The sequence below is a fragment of the Macaca nemestrina genome, chromosome 2 (genome assembly GCF_043159975.1).
Source record: "Macaca nemestrina isolate mMacNem1 chromosome 2, mMacNem.hap1, whole genome shotgun sequence".
Lineage (NCBI taxonomy): Eukaryota > Metazoa > Chordata > Mammalia > Primates > Cercopithecidae > Macaca > Macaca nemestrina.
In genome coordinates this window covers 143,962,743-143,984,506 of record NC_092126.1, presented here as the reverse complement: position 1 = coordinate 143,984,506, position 21,764 = coordinate 143,962,743, and the positions used below count along the sequence as shown (strand labels likewise).

Genomic DNA, 21,764 nt, shown 5'->3' with positions numbered 1-21,764 from the left:
AGTGAGAAATGAAGCTAGACTTTTCTCTTCAACAAATAGTGCTGATAGGGTTGATTGGAAAATAAGGACTGGCTTAGCCAAGTAAGTTGGACGATGGATACATTCTCTAAATTGAATGAGCTAGAGCTACAGCTCTAAGGTTTTGATGCCAATATAGTTAAAGGAGTGACAAGATAAAGGCACTTTAAAAAACTGTATTTTCAGAGATGTGCTGAAGTTAATACTACAGTAGACCCTTGTGCGGCATGGGTTTCAACTGTGTGGGCCCGCTTAATACACAGATTTTTTCAATAACTACATTGGAAAATTTGGCAGAGATTTTTGACAATTTGAAAAAGACAAATCACTTTGGCTAGAAATATTGAAAACATTTAAGAAGAAGATATGTCATAAATGCAGAAAATACATGTAGCTACTAGTCTATTTTATCATTTATTACCATAAAACACATGTGAATTTATTATAAAAAGTTATAATGTATTAAAACTTACATGAACATGCTGTAATTAAATGTAAAGATGCAGTATTAAACCATAACTGCATAAATTAACTGTAGTACACGCTGAACTACTGTAATAATTTTATAGCCACCTCCTGTTGCTAATATGGTGAGTTCAAGTGTTGCATATATCTGCTTAAAATACTGGTAGGCCAGGCCTGGTGGCTCACACCTGTAATTCCAGCAATTTTGGAAGCCAAGGCAGGAGGATCACTTAAGCCCAGGAGGCAGAGGTTACCATGAATCAAGATGGCACCACTGTACTCTAGCCTTGGGGACAGTGGGAGACCATGGCTAAACACACACATGCACACACACACACACACATACACACACACACTGTGTGATCCCTTCCACCTCTGCCACCTCTGAGACAGCAAGACCAACCCCTCCTCTTCCTCCCCGTTCCTCCCCATCCTCCACGTGAAGATGAGGATGAAGACCTTTATGATGATCCATTTCCACTTATGAATAGTACATATTTTCTCTTGCTTATGATTTTTAAAGTAACACTTTCTTTTCCCTAGCTTACTTTATCATATAAATACAATATATAATATATATGGCATACAAAATATGTACTAGCTGACTGTTTTATTATTGGTAAGGCTTCCGGTCAACAATAGGCTATTAGTGATTAAGTTGAGTCAAAAGTTAACACGAATTTTCCACTGAGCAGGGGTTGGCATCCCTAACTGTTGCTCAAGGGTCAACTGTATTTTTAAACTTCCCAGCACTTTCTGAGTGTTTCAGGTTACGTGAGTCCCTCTAAATAAAACAATAGGTACAATGAATAATCATTTGATATGTTTTGGAGGGCCTTTCTGGAGTATGTTCCAGAAACTGCAAAAATGAATGACTCTAATAGCTGAATAACTACCTTTTTGCAAGTCAGTGTTTTCCAAGTCTGCTTACAACAATTGAAAGACAGCCTAATTTATCAGCAAATAATTCTTAAAAATAAGTTCTTATGATAAAGTATTATGTAAATTTTGACATTATTCAGACATACAATTAAGATATTTATGTCTATAGATAGATATCCATATGTAATATGTATAATAAAAACTCTATTTCTGTGCACTTACTTGTGTGAATACATTACATCCATAAAATAAAAAATAAGGGCCAGGCGCAGTGGCTTATGCCGGTAATCCCAGTAGTTTGGAGGGCTGAGGCAGGAGGATCACTTGAGCCCAGGAGTTTGAGACCAGCCTGGGCAACATGGCAAGCCCCTACAAAAAAAATACAAATACAAAAAATAGCCCCTATCCCTACAAAAAAATACAAAAATTAGCCGGGCATGGTGGTGCGCACCTGTAGTCCCAGCTACTTGGGAGGCTAACGCAGAAGGATTGCTTGAGCCCAGGAGTTCAAGGCTGCGGTGAGCTATGATTGCTCCACTGCACTCTAGCCTGGGCAACAAAGGAAGACCCTGTCTCAAAAAAAAAAAAAAAATCATGCTGAAACCTATCTCATTCCGACAGTAAGCAGTATTCATTACAGCCATACAATTCAATTAAAGAGGTGGAACAAAAAAAAAAACCTGTCATTTAACAAAAGGAAACTTTTCTAATAAATTTTCATTTTGTTAATAACTATCAAAATATATGTGTTGTTTATATAACTAATTGTAATGTTAGCTCAATTCTAAAGACTTTTTTAATACTTAGAAACAACACAGAAAATTGTTAAGGATTTTATAGAATTGAAGTATATTAAATCAGTACAAAATTCTGTGGGGAGAAAGAAATGTAAATACTAATTCAAGCAGAAAAAGAAACAATGTAAAATTCCCAATAAATAAATTGGAATATATTCTTTAATAGATGATGGTGGGTAACAAATTACAATGGTTTACAGATTTCAATGGATATATTTAAAAGGTTTAAAGTTTTATTTTAAAATGTCAGTATTAACCCCCCAAAATCAGTTTAGGGTGGTCCAGATGGGTTTTCTAACAATGGCAACTGGCTCTCTTTCCTTTCTGGTGCCTTATTAAGCAGGCGTTAAGTTTTTCAAATGATCAGGTCATTTTCTTCGAGAATTTGACCAGCCCATCATTGAAGGGCACCCAGCCGTGGAGCAGAGCGTCTTCAAAGCACCCCACGATGAGAGACTCTACCTTGGAAAGGTGGATGTTTGAGAACCAAGCTCTTTAAAGAGGAGCTCTCTGGGGTATGGGGCAGTGTAGGTCCCCAAAAGTAGCCTTCTTTCCACTCCCCGACACAGGCAGAGAGAATATCCTGAATTGTGGAGAAAGGGCATTCACAGTGTGCCTTCTGTGGTCTTCATTGCTTGCAGCTGCGGAGAGCCCGGTGCTGGGCTCTTGGGAAGCCAGAAGCAGGTGGGCAGCCCAGTCCCAGCCTCTTCCCTCCAGCCCTGGGGAGGGGCTACTTGGGTCTCTGACCAAAGGTTGAGCTACTCCCTCTGGGGACAGACAGCGATATCCCTTCTCTTCATATGAAGGCTAGAACCAAACCATTCACAATGGCACCATGAAAATAAGTAATTCAAAATTCAAGCTGTTGGAACTTTTAAATATTTCGAGCCTTAAGGAAATATGATTATGGGACCCGAGTTCAGGCAGCCGTAACCTTTATTTTTCTGACTATAGATTAGCCTTCTTCCTTACCTCCATTGTTTTGTGAAAAGTGACTAAAGGGCACCAGGGAAGACCCCTTCCCTCTTCACTGTTGATCTTCACTATAGATTAACTTCCCTCTTACCTTTCTCAAACAAAGCCTTCATGACTATCACACTGCCTTAATGTTAGGAATGGAAGGAATGTTAAATGGACTCTTAAATTGGAAAGGAAATGAAAACAAGCTGTACAGAAAAGAAACCAAACTGTAACAAATTAAACTGTTGTAACTCATAAACCATCCTTGTGTGGAATATGTTCTAATCCTACCAGATAACTTTGTCTTCTACCTATGTAAGCAAGACCTTAACTTCTAACTTGGGAGCACTGACCCCATTTTTCTAGAGTCTGTGTTCCCTGGATGGTTATTCCCAGCTTTGGGCTCTAATAGACTCTTAATCATATAGCTAATATACTTAATCATATTTTCTGAATTTCGTTATTTAAGGTAGCCAGCACCTAAAAGAGAGCCTGAGGCTGTTGCTTCCAGTTGGTTCAGCTGTGACGGGAAGCAAGATTGTTTACTTTCCAGTGTCCTCAGCTGGAGAAATGGAATAACAGAATTTACTGCTCAGGACTTGGGTGAGGTTTGAATGTAACAGGCTTTTAAACCATACACACATGCACATGAGTGCACATAAACACACACACACACACACACACACACAGCCAGAGTGGGGAGGGACTATTCATTCTATAGGCCAGTGACTAGCAGACTGTGCCAGACACTTAAGCACAAAGACCAGGTGTACTGGGGCACAGGTACCACCACACCCAACCACTCTGCACCACCTGGTCTGGGTTTCTGAGTTAGGGAGACATTAGCATACTTCCTTGATTAAACTTTAAGAAGGAAAAAAAAAAACGTTAAGGGACAAAGAGATATAACCTGTAAACATTTTAGCAGCTGCCACCTCACACGCTGACAAATGTAGCTTCCAATTCCCTTTACCATCACGGGAACCCTAGGAGTTTATGTGCTATCATCTCTGATTTTAAAAGCGAGGAAACCGTGTGAAGGTGAGTGCCTTGACCCAAGCCACACATCCAGGACAAAGCCAGACCAGCCCAGCCTCCCCATAGCCAGTCCATGTTCTTACTCTTCCTCCATCATTCCTGTTTAAGTCCTAGGTCTGATCCTGGATGTCAAATCCAACTGGACCATAATTATAGGAAACACGTTAAATGCCTTACACATATTAATCCACCCAGTCCTCACAACTATCCTATGAGTATGGGCTATTATTATCAAACCATTTACTAGATAGGAAAACTGAGGCCAGCAAGTCTGTAATTTGCCCAAGGCACACAACTAAGTTAGGGGTAGAGGTGGGATTGTACCCAGCACAGTGTGGCCCAGAGTCCCCATACTCCACCTGACACTGACTGCACCGTTCACACAGGACTTCTTGCTCCACAGATGGCAAGGGCCTGGTGCTTGCACTACTGAGGCAGCCTGGAGCAGGAAGGCAGGAAGGCAAGAGCCCTGTGGCTCTTGATCTGGTCCTTTGGCCCACTGGGCTTGCTTGGTCTTGTCAAGATCACAAACCCACGAGACTTCACAAACACAACCCCACCACCCCTCACAATAGTAGAGCTCAATATGAGCAAGGTGCTTCCAGCCTTGAGAGTCTCTCCTTTGCCCTGACATGCTTCGTGGCCTTTAAAAAGGCCCATCAGGCCTGGTGGCTCACACCTATAACCCCAGCACTTTGGGAGGCCAAGACAGGAGGATCACCTGAGGTGAGGAGTTTGAGACCAGCCTGGCCAACATGGTGAAACCCCGTCTCTACTAAAAATACAAAAATAAGCCTGGCGTCATGACATGTGCCTGTAGTCCCAGCTACTCAGGGAGGCTGAGGCAGGAGAATCAGTTGAACCCCAGGAGGCAGAGGTTGCCGTGAGCCAAGATCGCGCCACTGCACTCCAGCCTGGGTGACAGAGTGAAACTCCATCTCAAAAAAAAAAGCCCATCAGAATTGACTGTGACCAAAGCTGGAAGACAGATGTCACAGAGCAGGAGCAGGTCTCTTCCTCAAGATCCCACCATGGTCTCTGGTGGCAACACAGGGAGGGAGGCCAGCCCTCCAGAACCCTCAACCCACATGCTTCCTACACAGGCCGTGAAGTGCCACTCTACCCACACAGGCCATGAAGTGCCACTGCTCTCAGAGGTGAGGAGAAATGAAGCACCTTGCTTACGATAACACAGAGAACTGGTTTTAGATCCCAGATATACTCAGCTAATTGGCAGTAAGAATAGACAATGACTCAGTGGCTAAGAGAAAGGAGGCTAATGCAGAGGGGAAGGCCAGGGCTGGGACAAAGGTCATGAAAAGCAGTTGTGACCCGCATGGGAAGGGCATTTAATGGAAGAGTGTGACATACAAAAATGTAGTGGAATTCCATCGGGGGAGGTATTACTTAGGGGTTAGCTATAAAAAGCAAGGTTTTATTCATCTAGATGGGCAGTTCCTTTAGAGATTTTTCTCCCCTGTTTGTCTTGCATGTAATGTGTCTACATGAGAATGTAAAAGAGAAACAAGATGACAGCTCAAAAAAAGAAATCTTTTAATAAAAATTACTCATAAAAATCCTAATAAATTTTAAAGAGCAAGATATTCCTTATTACATTTATAAAAGAACATTTGGTCCTTTTACAAAAAGATCCCTTTTAATTTAAATACATTTCTTATTTACAGATTAAACATAAAATATCATCTAAGTTGCAAAGCATATTGCACATTACAGAGAGAGAAGCATTTGTGTATTTCAGTAAGTTTTCCCCGAGCTTCCAACTCTATACTTTTTTTGTAAGAAGATTTACCTTTCTTATGCAAAATAAATAAAAATGCAGCTTGTGTTCTGCTATTTAAAACTAAAACAAAATAACCTTTAAAAATACTATTCCTCTGCCTTGAAGAAAGAAGGAAGAGGGTATAGAATCAGGGATTTCCACAGGTACTTGACATTTTTACCAGATTCACGTCCGGATTCAAGCGGGAGCATAACTCCGACCCCTGCGAAACCTGGGACACACGGCCCAACCCGCCCCACCTCCTCGCTTTCCCAAGGTGTCCCTGCCCTGCAGGGAAGAGGCACTAGAATAGGAGCTGGATGCTGGGAATGGACAGGAAAGCTCAGAAGTTTCTTCTAAAGTTCCTGCTCAGCCACCCTGTGGCTAAGGTAATCACTCAGCCCTACCTTTACACCAGCACTAAATTTGAAAAAAGATTTTTGTTTTTGTCAACAGACAAAAAAGAAATTTTTCAAAGAGAAAGGCCTCTGGTGCCCTCCAAAAGCAGAAAGGAATGTCTCATGTTGAGTCTACACAATCCAAAGAGGAATTACAGGTGGCAATCATTCAGTAAACTGAACTAAGAAATCATTAAGAGGGATATCTTCCTTTGGTGGGGAGAAGAGGGAAGAGGAAGAGGAACAAGGCCCTCAGATTGCACAACTGCGCTGACCAAACCAGATACTTCCTACAGACGCTCCTCTAATAGTCATGTGCACAGATATCATCCTGGTGCATTTTTCTTTAAATACGTAGAAAATTATTTAAGTGTCACGTACACAGTCCATGATCTAAAACAAGAAAAGCCCTGAGGATTCAGTTACAATGAATAAGTTCTGGCACAAGCGCTGCAGAAAAAAAATTTTTAAAAATGAACGGAAGATTTGAATACAGAAGCTGGTTTTTCACAATGGCCAGTGCAAATGGAGAACTAGCAAACCCTTCCTTGCCACCTATTCTTCCAGAAGGGATTCCTCGGTCACATCAACTAAAGTAGCTAAGCCTCCCCTATAATGATTTGAAAGTTTGTTGTGAGAGAATTACGCTTCATCAAGCCAACTATAAGGCAGCTTTCTACAACAGTTCTGCAAAATGCTTCCACCACACTGAGCAAAGCTGACACGAGACACTAGCTACACGTGGGAACAGGAAGATGGGCCAGGCTCAGAGCTGCCACAAAGGATGAAGTCCACTCAGATTTGAAGCATTCCTGGGGCAAAGCACTAAGCAAAGCAACTTCTCTGGTAATCTCCTCCTCATCCATTCTCTACCCAGTATTTCAGAACATAGAACAGAAGAAACTGCAAGAGCCCGGCAGGATATATCACAGTTGTTAACATTCTGACTTTCAAAAAGAAAACAAGTAACCTTTGAAACTGGCTCAAAGAACCTTCTGGCATCCAGCCGCACAAACCACTGACTACATAGCATCAAACTTCGGACTGGGTAGTCTGGAAGCTCAACAACCAGGATGAATATGTACTAACTCACTCACCCTCAGTCTCACCTACTGGTATTAATTCCAGTACCCAGAAGTCAAGAGGGTTTGGGACTTAACATAAAACACGTTTCCTGACAGCCTGTGGCCCCTGAGAAGCACCTGCAGCACTCTGTACATGAGATCCCCATTCCCTATTCCAGGAGCATGAGGAGGAAGGAACACCCGGGCTTGCTCGAGTGACAGGTAAAATGCCTCATTAAGAGAACACTGGAGTGCTTACCCACCACTGCCACCACAGAAGCCAGAGCGGGAGAGGAGGGGAGCGCCAAGAGAAATCACAGGCACGAAGAACTCACCTCCTTCTCTGAGATGCTCTATATTCCCAAATGGGTCACTAACAGTCCTACCTCTGTTTGCCCAGAGACACAGGTACAAGTATGCTCGTGTATGTGCATGCATGCGTGCGTGTGTTTATTTAACATTTTTAATGAGTCAGTGAAAACATTTAAAATATATATACTATTCTCAAAGTTTTCCATTCAGTAGATGGGACATTGTTGATAAACAGAATAATGCTTCTGAAATGAAAAAAGGTAAAATAGAAGCATTTTATTTTTTCTATTTTAAAACAATTGATGTAATAAATGTTTAAAAGATAGAGATGACACGTTTATTACTGAAAATCCTCTTTTCAAAAATCTCAAAGAACTGAACTATATATTTTTAAAACCGTAACACTTAAAAATTTTAAGAAGGAATAAGATTTCTCCCTTTTGACTAAAAATGCAACATAGACAGTGTTTATTTCTAGCTTTGAAAAGATGCACATGAAATCCTTAGAGGTGGGCAAACAGTGACAGGTGAGAATCGTGGTATGTGAGGCTGGAAGTTTTAGGGATTTCCTACCCTTTTTAATAGAATGTGTTTCCACCCATGATGCTTCATGGAAGCCAGACTAAGAGTCAACCCTGCCTCACTGTGTAAGAGTAGCAGGTGTGTATCAGTGTGGGATCAAAGAGAGATGTTCTGGCTAAGAAAATAAAACAAAAAAAGAAGGCATTTTAGCACAACTTCCTCCGTCTACATGCTTACTTTTACAGGTTGAAAGGCAAAGACTGGCCAAGCAATTTCCATCCCCCTTTCACCATGGTCTCACCATGTGGCTAAACAGGCCTCCAGAAACCGTATCAGTAGCTGTGACATCCAGTGGCCCAAACCAAAACCAATATAAGGCACTAATCTAAAGCCTGTATTACACAGAGAAATGGCTCAAGGATGCTAAAAAGTCATGTGATCATTTCTTTCTCCCTGATTTAGCTAATTGGCACTAGACATAGGAAACAAAAAAAAAAAAACAGAACTTTAACCCAAATATGGTCAGAACTGAGAATCCTTGCTTAGGAAATATGAGAAAGATGGAAGCTCAGACAACCTTAGGTATTGTTCTCTTCCTAAAAAGCACCTGATTCTGGAACTATGGGATTTCCTCAGGTAAGTTCATATTCAAAATGCAAAATACCATCCAAAAGATCTGTCAGTTAACCTCTTAGACCATAACATAATAACTTAAGAGACTCTGTTAAGAATTCTGGTTAAGACCATTATTCTTAAGCAAATAATTTGTAACACTGTAAAGATTACTTGAGGCATACATGAAAAACTGGATGATTTTTTCTCCCATGTGATCCAAAATCATGGTTGGATATCAGGGGAAGAGCCCAATTATCTAATAACAGAAAGGATGACATTTTCAATGCAATTAAGTAGGGATACCAAATGAACCACAGACCCTTTTGCAGAAATTTCATTCTCAATCCTCTAATAAAGAAGTAGCTAGCCAGGTACAGTGGTGCTCACCTGTAATCCCAGCTACTCGGGAGGTTGAGGCAGAAGGATCACTTGAGCCCAGATAACCCTGTCTCAAAAAAATATCAAGACCCTGTCTCAAAAAAATAAAAGTAATAAAAAAAAATTTTTTAAGACATAGCAATACTCCAGTATAGCAGGTGCCAGCAAAGTAAAGAGACTGAGGTTCTAAAGTATAAAGCTATGAACATCAATCCAAAGAATGCCCAATCTATTGTGCTCATAACATCAACATGTCATAAGAGGCCAATTTCCATGTACCTTCTCACTTCAAATTATATCCTTAATAGGGCATTTTATTGAACAAGAGAGAAACACTGAAGTGTGCAAGGATTAACCAGATGTGGTGAGGTGCTGCACAGAAATTCCTACACTATCATGGACAGCGAGACTTCTGTCCCCTTCCATTTCAGACTGGACTTTGGCATGGTCTGGGTTCGGTTGTTAAGGTCTGGTTCAAGATGAGGCCTCACAGAGAGCAGATCAAATCAAGCCAACCATCTGGTCAATCTGTCGCATGTAGATGCTCTTTAAGGGCAGGGAGTACCTCCTCTCATCAGGTACACGATTGCACTAGAAAGACAAAAACGAGGGAAAATTAAAAACTCATACGTTGATCTCTCAGAAAATGTGACTGGATGACTTAATCCAGGGTTTCTCAGTCTGGGAACTACTGACGTTTGGAAGTAGGTAACTGTTGTGGAAGCCGCCTGTACACTGTAGGACGGTCAGCAGCACCCCTTGCCTCTCCCAGTAGGTGCCAGTGGCAACTCCTATGCCTCAGTTGTGAAAATCAAAAACGTCTCCAGACACTGTTCCAATGTCCCTTGAGCAGCAAAATCACCCTCAGGTGAAGACCACTGACATAATTTAATATCCTCACTCACTTTATAGATAAAGAAATGGCAGATCCAGGGAGGCTAAAAGGCATCACAGCAACTACTTAGTGGCCAGGACTGAAAGCCACATCCCTGGGGTCCTTAGTACACCCAGAATTTCAGAAAACATTTCTGCTATTTGAAAACAATGTGTTTTTCTGAGCTATGTTTTTCTCATTCACAACTAAACTCTAAATGCTTAAGACTACTATTTTTTTTTAATTAAAGACCTCCGCACCACTTTTTTTCCTCAAAGGAGATGCACATCTTGAGAACTAACCAACTGTAATATCCCTGGAAGCAGTTGTCTAAATACATCCATTATCCGCTTCATCTCCAAAGAAACATTTTCCCCATGCCCTGTAGTTGAACTAACTACGCCCTGCTCCTCATCCCCGGCAAGATTAAGACTGGCAGATCCTTCCATTGGTCCCGACTGCCCCCCAAGCCCACATCTCTGTGCTTTTGCAGGTGCTACAGCTTCTGCCTGAACATCCTTTCTGGGATACCCCTTCTCATCCTTCAAGGATCTCCAGCAAGTGACCTCCTCAGGGAATCCCGCCTTGATTTTCTCTGGAGATTAGTCCTTGCCCTCTGTGTTTCAACGGCACTACGGACAAACGCCTAGGATGGAACTGGATTCCCCACTAGGCCATGCCCCTATCCAGAACTGGGAGCCCTCCTGAGGGCCTGAATCCCTGGAATCATGGGATCAGATCTATTAGCGAGTGTGGCAGGTCAGAGATGTTTCCTTCCTAAAAGAGAAGACACTGCCTGGGTCCAAATCCTGGCTCCACTGTGGGACCTGAACCTCTCTGTGCCTCCCTTTCTTCATCTGTAAAATGGAGACGTTAAAAGTACCCGCCCCTCACAGGGCTGTTGGAGAAGTAAACAGGTTAACATAGGTCAGCGTTTAGAGTGGTGCAAAGGTTAACCCTGGTACGTATTTGCAAGTGCTGGCTGTTATTAACTTTCCCCTCACTCTCCTTCCCCCTCCTCCCGATTATGCTTTGTCCACTCAATCAGCGCTCCATGACTGATGGAAATGGGGGCGGAGGTGGTTCTCTACACTCTGGCCTATCGATTTACTTCACAGACTGATGGTGAAGACCTTTACTGGGGCATTAATGGAAAAGCACTGAAGCACAGTCTGCAATGAGAGGGCGCCCCAATGCCAAGGCAACCCATCTGTGGGGAGGCTGCTGAACTCCTGACCACCGAGGCCCTGGGGGATAACGAGATTTGAAATTTCGACTGATTTCCTATCCTCGATAGGATACATTTCCCTATCCTCACTTCCAAACCATCCTATTTTATTCAAATCAATACAACTACCTGATACTTTCACTAGGGATGCAAGGACTTCCATTTTCAAATTTTTTCTGCTGCTTCTCAGGACAATCTAGGCATGTGGAGTAAAGCCCTACTTCAAATGAATGTGGGTGTTTGCGGCACTTCGAAGAGCATCTTCATTAGGACCATCGTGACTATCACCGCTTTTTTCTCTTCTGCTGCTGGTAGATGATTTTGCTGAATGTCTTCCATTTGCCCCTCCAGGTCCACTGATGGATCATATCAATAGGCTCCCTCGGCCTCCAGCTTCTGCCCCAGGCAGCCAAGAAGATGCTCCAGCAGGCAACTGGGGGAGCAGGGAGGGGTCACATGTTGACTCTGCCGGCTCCCTCCAGGCAAGGCCACAAAAGTCAGATCTGAGCGGTGGCTCCTGCTGAGTGGCTGCTCCTCCCACAAGACTCCCCTCTTCCAGGAACCTGTGGCCACTCTCTCCACTGGCACCTGCAGCCAGCAGTGATGATGCCACTGCTGCTCCTGTGGTTTCCCTACACTCTGACAACATCTATGTAAATGGTGTCTTTAGGAGGTGTTTTCAAATCTCCCAATCTGCGTACACCATCAATTTTCCATCAGGAAGTCTGAACAACTAAGGAATTCATAGTATTTTCTCTTCCTATATATGCAAATCACCCCTGGAAAAAGCAACTCACGTTGGAGCTGGAGTTGATGACTTTTAACTCGTGAGGTTTCGGCCTGTGCACAGACTTTCCCCCTTGGTCCTGCCCTCCCTCTTCAGAGAAGAATTCCTTCCATGGCAATTCCCGAAGATGCTCATCCACAGACACAATGTGTCCCTCTGTTGTGAACATGTATCTGGTTCCAGACTTGTGTACTGGATTGTCTTCATCAAACAGCTAGAGGGAAGGGAAAAAAAGATACAACCAATAATTGTAGCACACTTGGAACTGAATCATGGGGGAGTGTCCCAGCTACTCAGGGAGTAGAATTTGCTTGGACCTCATGCTTCTCAGTGACAACTGGGTGAAAAAGAATTGACTGACAACTGTGGTGCCCAACCCAGGCTGCAAGGCAGAATCACCTGCTTCATCTAAACTCAGATACCTAGACCTGCCTCTTCCCTACACATATCCCGCCCCGACACAGAGACTCAGAAATGCCAAGGCTAAGGCCCAAGCACAGGTAGTCTATAAAAGTTTGCTGGATGATTGCCATGTGCTACCTAAGAGTTCTCCTGCTGGAATTCTAGAACTACACCCAGCCTCACAGACACCTAGTCCCTGAACTGTAAATGCTGGCAGGGAGGAACCAAGTTTTATCCATCACCATATCGCCTGGGCCTAGCACAGAGCCCAACACATCTACCAACATTCAGTTCATTTCTTGCACAACAAGGGTTGGGCTCTGAAGACGCAATGGCCACAAGGCACAGTCCTTTCCCTCAATGGTGCATGTGACATGGAACAAAAGAGCATCTAGAAAGAACATCTAACCCAATATGGGATGCAACAGTGCAGGAGAAGGCAAGTGTTCTGTGAATGTTGAATGAATGAATACCTAGAAATTCTTCGAAACTGTATTGGTCACCTAAACTATTTCAAGATAAGGAAAAATGAGATTCAGTGCAGCTTGTCAATGTTTACACAGTAACAAGAGAAGAACAGGGCAGACCACAGGTTTTCCTCTCCCTAGACTCTAGGTTCTTTCACCTAGCACACCCTACAGGGTCACCTTCCTTTTACTCTAAAACTTGCCCTGTTAGCGTCCTTCTGACACCACTGGCTGCTGGATGGAAATACGCAGCTAGGCTCTGACCAGCCTGATTTAGCAGACCTGAGCCACCTGCATGGACAGCAAGAACCACTGCACACACAGGAATCGACAGCAGGACAGCTGTCTTCCCACTAGACAGACCACATGCGCTGCTGGTGGACATACCTCTGCAGTCGTCTGTGAAAAGACACCAGACACAGAAGAGTATCATCTTAATGGATTAGACCAGCAGCTCCAAAACCTGGCTCACGTGAAACCACTGAAGGCACTTGTCAAAATGACAGATTTCTGAGAACGCTTGTTCTAAAGATTCTGACTCAATATGGCTGTAATCTTAGCAAGGGCCCCAGGGTGATCTGGACCCAGCTAGCCCCAGGCCTAGGAACCACAGAACTAGATAAATGCAATTTATCGCAGCTGCTTCTATCTCTGACCCTCTGCCCAAGTTCTCAGTTGCCATCCTATCTTCTAACCTGGAAATCCTGCCCTCGTTTCTATGTGGCCATACTGAGGAAAGTGGCAGGAGGAAGAGGGGTGAGGTGGAAAGACCACCAGACAGGGAGTCAGGACCACAGTTCACATTTCAGCTCTGCCACAGCCACCCCCATACTACGGACAAGTCGCCTGACCTCTGTGTAGGCTGTAGTTCTTGTGAGGGAAATAATGAACATATGAACATTAGGTAATACCAAAGGTTTCATCCAGGTCCAGAAATTCTCTCTCTACACACACACACACACACACACACACACACACACAATCACGTGCCTGAGGATGTGTATATGGACAGAGACAAGGCTGAGCTGCAGGTCTTGGCCAAGATCACACACATCAAGAAAAGTGAGAAGCCATTATGAACACAGCTCTCTTCCTCAGAGGCATCTTCCCCCTACCACCACACTAACGCTGGTTCTGTATCAATCATTACCAGCATTTCCCACCTAGCACACCCTACAGGGTCACCTTCCTTTTACTCTAAAACTCCCCCTGTTAACGTCATAAGTTTGTAATCATAAGTTCAATTCTTGGTTTACTTGACAAATGACTTTTCAACAAGGTTGGAAACCATGAAAGAAGATAGTAATATCCTTTGGTTCTGACAGCATTTGCATCGTGGGAATGCACAATGTCCAGCATGTAGCTGTGCCCAGTAAGCATCTGTCAGATAGAAGACTATGCGAATGCTCGCTCTAAGCAATACTAAATATTCCTGGGTTCATCTTGCAACACACATACCAAATACAAGTATTTACAGGTCTCACTGAGAAAGAAGCTCTCCATCCGGTCTTCTGTGGACTTGTCAATGACGTGATGCAGCGTGGCGTACCCACACCTACAAAACAATTGTCAGGTCAGTCCTGCCTCTCTTCCTTCCCACCTGCTGATTCACTTAAGAAGCAGAAACATTCTCTTATCAGAATAATCAACCAGTCATCCAGCACCATATGAAACTATGTTTACACTGTAGGGCTCTCCTTTTTTATAGCCTGGATTGTTCGCAAATTTACTTAGCAAGTGCTTTTGGCTGCTAAATTATCAGGTGAGTTACAGGGTGTGGGGGTGGTGGCAGGGGGCTGGCCAGAAGCATAACAGGGCACCAAGAAAATGGCAACAAATTTAAAAGGACTAATTTAAATGTCTAGTCCTAATACTTGTAGAATTGACTTATTATTGAGAATTGACTTATTATTTGAGTATTGACTTATTATTTAAGATAGCACTTTAAAAAAAAAAACATGATATAGCGGGTTAAAAAAAAAGCATGTCACAAAATTGAAACACAGTATGTTTCTTATATATACATATATACACACATCATATATAAAAATATATTTAAAAGATTATAAGTACATACATTTCAATACTGACTACAGTTTTCTCTGTATGTGGAGACTACAGTGATAATATTCTACTGCTTTATATTTTCTGTACTCCCTAAACATTTTAGTGTATGTGTTACTGTATAACTAGGGGAAAGAAGTTAGAATGAACACCCATAATCTGCTATAACCTCACGGAAAAAAAAGGGCAGGTCTCACTACAATGGAAAGGTTCTACTACACCAAAAGGTAAGCAATTTCCCTGTAAATGTAACATTAATGACCTGGTTCTATAAATTAAAATGCAAACTAGGATATTTCCCCAAAACAATTTGAAATAAAAGTGGCTGACAGAAAAAGGAAGGAACTTAGAAAACTGACTTGACTTTTGTGTACTTTTCCAGACTCTGCAGAATATCCATTCCTACATGGAGGTAGAAGGGATTCTTGGTTGCCTAGAGAGAACACGAGAGAATGTGATCCAGCATGGGCTTGGAAGACATGCCATCAACAAACATCATGGTGACTGCGGGGTGACTGCGGGGTTTCCCCATGGAGACGAGTCGCCAGCCAAAGGAAGAAACAGGGCCCAGGTCATTCACCTTGCAGGGTCACAACGGTTAGAGGACTAAGGTATTCCATCAGTTCACATCAAAGTGTACCTGTGACTTGTTTAACTTTAGCCAGGGTTAAGACCACCTGTTCCAGGGTAGAACAATACTCTACTTTGGTTCCCATCATGATTAGAAATAAAACAATGCCCACCCTGACAGCACCATATCTGAGAACAAATCCAATTTCTATCTTGCCTCGGAACTCTCCAGAAACTTAAGACACAGGCACAGGAAACAGGACCTTGCCACCATTCCAGTTATGGCACCATGAGGAAAGGCTAATGGGAACAAGACTTTCCAAAGTGTAAAAGGAGGCCGCCACCCTCTCCTCTCTAGTCACCCTGAGAAATCAGTCCTCAGTTGCCTACTCTTCTCACACATGCTCTTAGATGGTTTTACTAGAGAAAAAAACTTCTCTGGGAAGATAAGCCTTTATCCAACAAACAGTTTAAAAATTGGGGATCTTTAATTCATGCCTAGCACCAGATTGAAGCAACAAAGAAAACAACAAGGTCAGCAGTCTCCAGATTAAAAGTGCACAGGGTGTGGCTACAGAGGGTAAAGCTGTAGAGTGCAAGACATCTCTGGCAACGTGAAGGAGAAGCTGAAAACACGAAAGAAGCAGTGAAAGAAACAAAGAGGAGTAAGCTCACAGGCTACAGGACTAAGCTTAAGAGGAGAAATCAGCCAGTAATCGGCACACCATCCCCCGTGTACAGCCTTGCTCTACTGGGCTCAGAAAGGCCAAACAGGTGTCTATCATCTTTTTCCTTTTTTGAGAGGTTATCTAAAACTCAGGAGGTCCCTTTTTAGGCATGAGGACCACTACCAGTTTCATAGGATTTCTTTCCCCTTTTTTCATCTGAAGCAAATGGCAAGGATTCGGTATAAAAAAAATTGTTGAATAAATAAATTCAAACCTTAGTGTTAGCCCCACTACCAGTTTCTAAAACTCAGGCTCTGCTTGCTAGGGCTGGTCCATGGTGGGCATCTGTTACAGGCCTACTGAATTTCACCAAGGCCAGTTTCTTGGTGAGTTAACCACTCGTGCTGCTGTGCATGTGAATGAAGGAGGACTCTTTGCGTGTACATACGTATGGCATGCACAGAAGTATAAATATCTGGCTTCAACTGTCAGGAAGAAGACATTTCACAGTTAAAGTCACATTCCCTCTGCCACTGCAGTAATTTCACAAAGGATGAACACTAGTTTATATACATATATAAACAAAAACAGGCATCCAGATGAATCCCCGATGATTTCCTTTACAACCAAGAAAATGAATTTTCTTTTTATCTGAATAGTTATTACACAGACCAGGGCTCCACAGTACACTGGTGCAGAATTGTATCCTAAAAACGGGTCTTCTGGTCAAATACATTTGGAAAACACCTTAGTACAAAATCTTCCTCATGAATATTTAAGGATGTGAGATATAAGTCCTATGGTAAAAACACGATTCAGCTTTGTGGAATATGAGGTTAAAAACATATTTCACTGCAAATGCCTTCTCTGTCCTGTGAAGTCACGAATAACACTGAACACTAACAAGACTACAGATAGGGGGTAACTCGATCAGAGTCACTATGAAACAACATAACCCTAAATCATTCAGCAAATGTTCATTAATGACGAACTGCTGGGGTCAGGGGAGGCAGTGAAAGAGAGAAAAAAAAAACAAAACTCTAGTACCTGGTAGAGGAGATATGTGGATTCCACTAACTCTGGTCTCAGTGGGTAGAAGAGAACATCAGGGGCCTGCAGCTGCCAGTTATATCTCTCAGGAAGGGCACCATATCGTTTCCATATGGCATAGTAGAAGGCATGAAGGCAGATAGCATCTTCCACATCTCCTATCAGCACCTAAGGAGAGGACACAGGTCATCAGGCTGAGATACCATTCCTAGAGTGACAAGACATGCCACAAAGGGCCTGCCTGGGCTCTCCTCTACCCCCGAGTTCTTACTTGACCTACACATACGGTTAAAGACAAAACCAACCCAAAAGTGACAACCCAGACAAATAAATGCCCTCCCTATCTGGTCACTAATGCCAAATTGATGTGAACTGCAAACAGAAAAACAGATTACATGTACTAATGAACAAGGAATAAACAACTGAGCGATAATTATCCAAAACTCACACACAGCCCAGCGCAGTGCCTCATGCCAGTAATCCCAGCAATTTGGGAGGCTAAAGCGGGTAGATCACCTAAGGCCTGGAGTTCGAGACCAGCCTGGACAACATGGTAAAACCCCATCTCTACTAAAAGTACAAAAAACTAGTCGGGTGTGGTGGCGGGCGCCTGTAATCCCAGCTACTCTGGAGGCTGAGGCAGGAGAATCTCTTGAACCCGGGAGGCGGAGGTTGCAGTGAGCCGAGATTGTGCCACTGCACTCCAGCCTGGGCAACAGAGCAAGACTTCATCTCAAAACAAAAACAAACAAACAAAAACAAAAATCATACACAGTCACTTCTCAAGCATGGTTTTGCAATTGTGTGGAATGGCTCTGTTCAATATTCTGGAGACTAATTTCACAAACAGAGAGATGAAGACATATAGTGTTAGTGACCTCCCAAATCCAAAGGAGACAGAGAATGCTCAGGGTATTAGAAAAGAAAGAAAGGAAGGGAGAAGCCCTTTCTGGTGAATGGTTATTCTTAGGAAATCTGATTGCAAAATACCTGCAGTCCAGGGAAAAAGGCCTGCAGAGAGTCAATCCAGGTGTTCATCAGCTGCCCACTGAACATGTTCACGTTGACATAGAGTGGGGGGTCTCCTTCTCCTTCATTGCAGGCTTCCCGCCTACAAACCCAAGCAGCACATTCACTGGTGAAAAGAAAGCTCACTGACAGATCTCTACCTCTCCAGCAGCCGCTGGTAGTTTCATTTAAATGGAATTAACATTAATTTTTTCTCCTAACTCATTCCTTAAACCTTTGGAGACTGCCTTTAACTATCTACATTAGACTCTAGCAGAAGATAATATTTACCACAGGATCAAAGTTCCTAATGCAGCCATTATAATGTCAGGATTTCACAGTATTCTGCAGAAAGCACTTTGAGCTTTGCGTTTAAGAGCCCTGCCACGTAAGAGAATTCAGTATATAGCATGGGCCTATGCTGGATTTCACCTGAGCAGAAAAACTTGGTTCTTTTGGTACAAAGAGTCTCTTCTCTAGTGATGCCCTACAGCATGGGCCTGGAGAAATGCATCAAAGCAAGACCCTTGGGGATTACTGCTCAATTTAGTTTGTGGCTTTGAGAAGCAAAAATAAATAAATTCCACCCAAAAGGCCCCTTACTTAAACACAGCACATACAAGTGGTTCCTACAACAGCAATGTAGAAATGGACCCAAGAAAATCCTACCAAGCTGGAAGCTCAGTAGCTATCACTTGCACTAAAACTGGACACTTAACATAGAAATACATACAAAGAAAGATCTGGGGGCCAGGTGTGGTGGTTCACACCTGTAATCCCAGCACTTTGGGAGGCTGAGGCAGGCAGATCACGAGGTCAGGAGTTTGAGATCAGCCTGACCAACATGGTGAAATCCCATCTCTACTAAAAATATAAAAATCAGCAAGGCATGGTGACACGTGCCTATAGTCCCAGCTACCCAGGAGGCTGAGGCAGAAGAATCGCTTGAACCTAGGAGGCAAAGGTTGCAGTAAGCCAAGATCGTACCACTGCACTCCAGCCTGGGTGAGAGCAAGACTCTGACTCAAAAAAAAAAAAAAAAGACAGACCGACCTGGGATAAGAGAGTGACACTAGGTAGAAGCCATTGTAGCTTCAAATGGCTCTCTCTCTCCTGTCATCCTGGATGCATAACAAAAAATAGTGAATAACATTGTTTTAAACAAACTCGGAGAGAAAAAAAAATGTGGTAATTGTCCTTTCTATCACCAAGTATAAAGACCAATCCTCACAATTCTTTGGAAAGTAATAGAACCAAAACATTGTCCTGCAAATAATTGTCCTGCATTGCAGATCTATCTGCAATTAAAGCCACAGTTAAACACTGGGATGTGTCAGCCCCTGTAGTAGCAACAAGTCTCTAAGACAGCCCCCGAGAACCTCTATTCCTGTGAGTCACACCCTTGCACAGCCCCCTCCCACACTGTATGTATCAGGGTTGATCTGGGTGACTAACGGTCTGGCAGAAGTATTGGTATATCATTCCCAGATTAGTCATGAAAGCACTGTGGCTGCCATTTTGGCTTCTTTCTCTCTTTTTCTCTCAATCACTCATTCTGGGGGAAGCCAGTGGCCATGAGCTACCTACAAAGAGGCCCCTTGGCAAAGAACTGAGCCCTCCAGCCAACAGTCAATGAGGAACTGAAGCCTGCCAGCAACCAAAGTGAGCCTGGAAGGGATCTCACAGCACCATCAGGTCTTGGCATGGCTGTGGCCCTGGCCACCAGCTTGACAACAACCTCAGGAGAGATCCTGGGCCAGAGTGACCAGCTCAGCTGCTCCTGGATTACTATCCCTAAGAAACTTCATGAGATGATGCTTGTTGTTTTAAGCCACTAGGTTCTGGGGTACTATGCTATGCAGCGACAGAAAGCTAACGCAGCTCTTTGCCCCCAGATGACTGACAAACCAGGAGAGGTGGTAAGGTGAGGGCAGAGATAAAAGACCCTGCGATTGTATGTTAAAAAAAATACAAACACTTCAGAATGCATTCTATTTGCTTTACAAGGCAACAGAGGAGATGTTAGGGAGACATACCCTCTTCTTAAGTAGTTCTGAATACTCTGATATGCAGCATTAAACATTTCTAGGTCTTCTTTTTCACCAAAGAGAATGTAAGATTTCAAGAGGTATTCATAGAAGGAGTCCAGCCCGGCACCCAGGCCACTCTGCTTTCCAACCCAATGGCCAGTCTGAATGTTCACGACATTGCCTGTAAAAATAAACAAGGCACTTGAGGTCCCAACTGTCTCATCAGGGAGGACATGGATGTGGACACGCCTCCTACTCCAACCACACTGCTCCTCAGCACCTTTATCCTTGGCATACAGGAGGAGTGGCTGCTTGGACCTAACATTTTTGTCAGTCTTATCACTAAGGTAGCCCAGACATCTTTCTAAATATATAGCATTTACTGACACAAACATGGGGATAAACATTTAATGCAAAATAAAAATAGGTTTGTCATTTTGCTTTTCCAGACTGATGATGCATTTCAAAACTCAAGAGTTTTTCACAGACTTTTTAACCCAGTACTGCCATTCCTGGGAATTTATCCAAAAAAAGATGATTTTAAAAAGAAAAAGTAGCCAGGCATGATGGCTTACACTTATAATCCCAGCACTCTGGGAGGTCGAGGCAGGTGGATCGCTTGAGTTCAGGAGTTCGAGACCAGTCTGGGCAACATGGTGAAACTCTGTCTCTACCAAAAATACAAAAAATTAGCTGGGTGCGATGGGGGGTGCCTGTAGTGCCAACTACTCAGGAGGCTGAGATAGGGGGTTCACTTGAGCCCATGGATCACTTGAGCCTGAGAGGCAGAGGTTGCAGTGAGCAGAGATGGTGCCACTGCCATCCAGCCTGGGTGACAGAGGGAGACCCTGTCTCAAAAGACAAAAAAACAAGAAAAGAAAAGGGAAAGGATAAATTTTTTTAAATAATAAAAACAACAACAAAAGTGGTAATTATGAAAGCAAGGCACCAACTTGGAAACAAATGATCTGCCATATTCAGGCAGAATCAAAATATTTGTTTATATTATAATGAAAAATATACAAAAGTTACACATGCCAGGCTGAAAGGGTCTATGGAAACCTAAAAAGTTGACAATCTGAAGTGACACTGGTCAACTATTGGTGATAGGTTGACAATTTGAGTGACTTCTTTATTTCTATTGCTGTTGTTAAATACAACAAATGTATACATAAATTTCAGAACTTAAGACAGTTACATGAGTTAAAATAACACCCAGGCCGGGCACAGTGGCTTACACCTGTAATTCCAGTACTTTGTGAAGCCAAGGTGGGAGAATCGCTTGAGCTCAGGAGTTTGAGACTACTCAGGCAACATAGTGAGACCCTATCTCTACATAAAACAAACAAAATTAGCTGGGCATGGTGACACACACCAGTCATCTCAG

The 21,764-nt window shown here is 43.0% G+C and overlaps 1 protein-coding gene across 3 annotated transcripts in view; it reads right to left on the bottom strand.

Moving 5' to 3' along the window:
* Positions 1 to 5,692: 5,692 nt before the first annotated feature.
* The window catches only part of LOC105477629 (ER degradation enhancing alpha-mannosidase like protein 1), a 32,551-nt gene continuing 16,479 nt past the window's right edge, over positions 5,693 to 21,764 (bottom strand). For 2 of the 3 annotated variants that reach the window (XM_011734194.2, XM_071092121.1), the window contains exons 6-12: positions 20,384 to 20,558; positions 18,330 to 18,450; positions 17,337 to 17,507; positions 15,411 to 15,484; positions 14,446 to 14,542; positions 12,129 to 12,332; positions 5,693 to 9,820 (exon numbers count right to left, since the gene is read on the bottom strand). In XM_011734194.2, coding sequence (XP_011732496.1) covers positions 9,731 to 9,820; positions 12,129 to 12,332; positions 14,446 to 14,542; positions 15,411 to 15,484; positions 17,337 to 17,507; positions 18,330 to 18,450; positions 20,384 to 20,558 — 932 coding nt within the window. In that variant the 3' untranslated portion in view covers positions 5,693 to 9,730. Of the gene's footprint in view, positions 9,821 to 12,128; positions 12,333 to 14,445; positions 14,543 to 15,410; positions 15,485 to 17,336; positions 17,508 to 18,329; positions 18,451 to 20,383; positions 20,559 to 21,764 lie in introns of those variants that run through there. The other variant, XM_011734195.2, reaches the window with a different exon arrangement.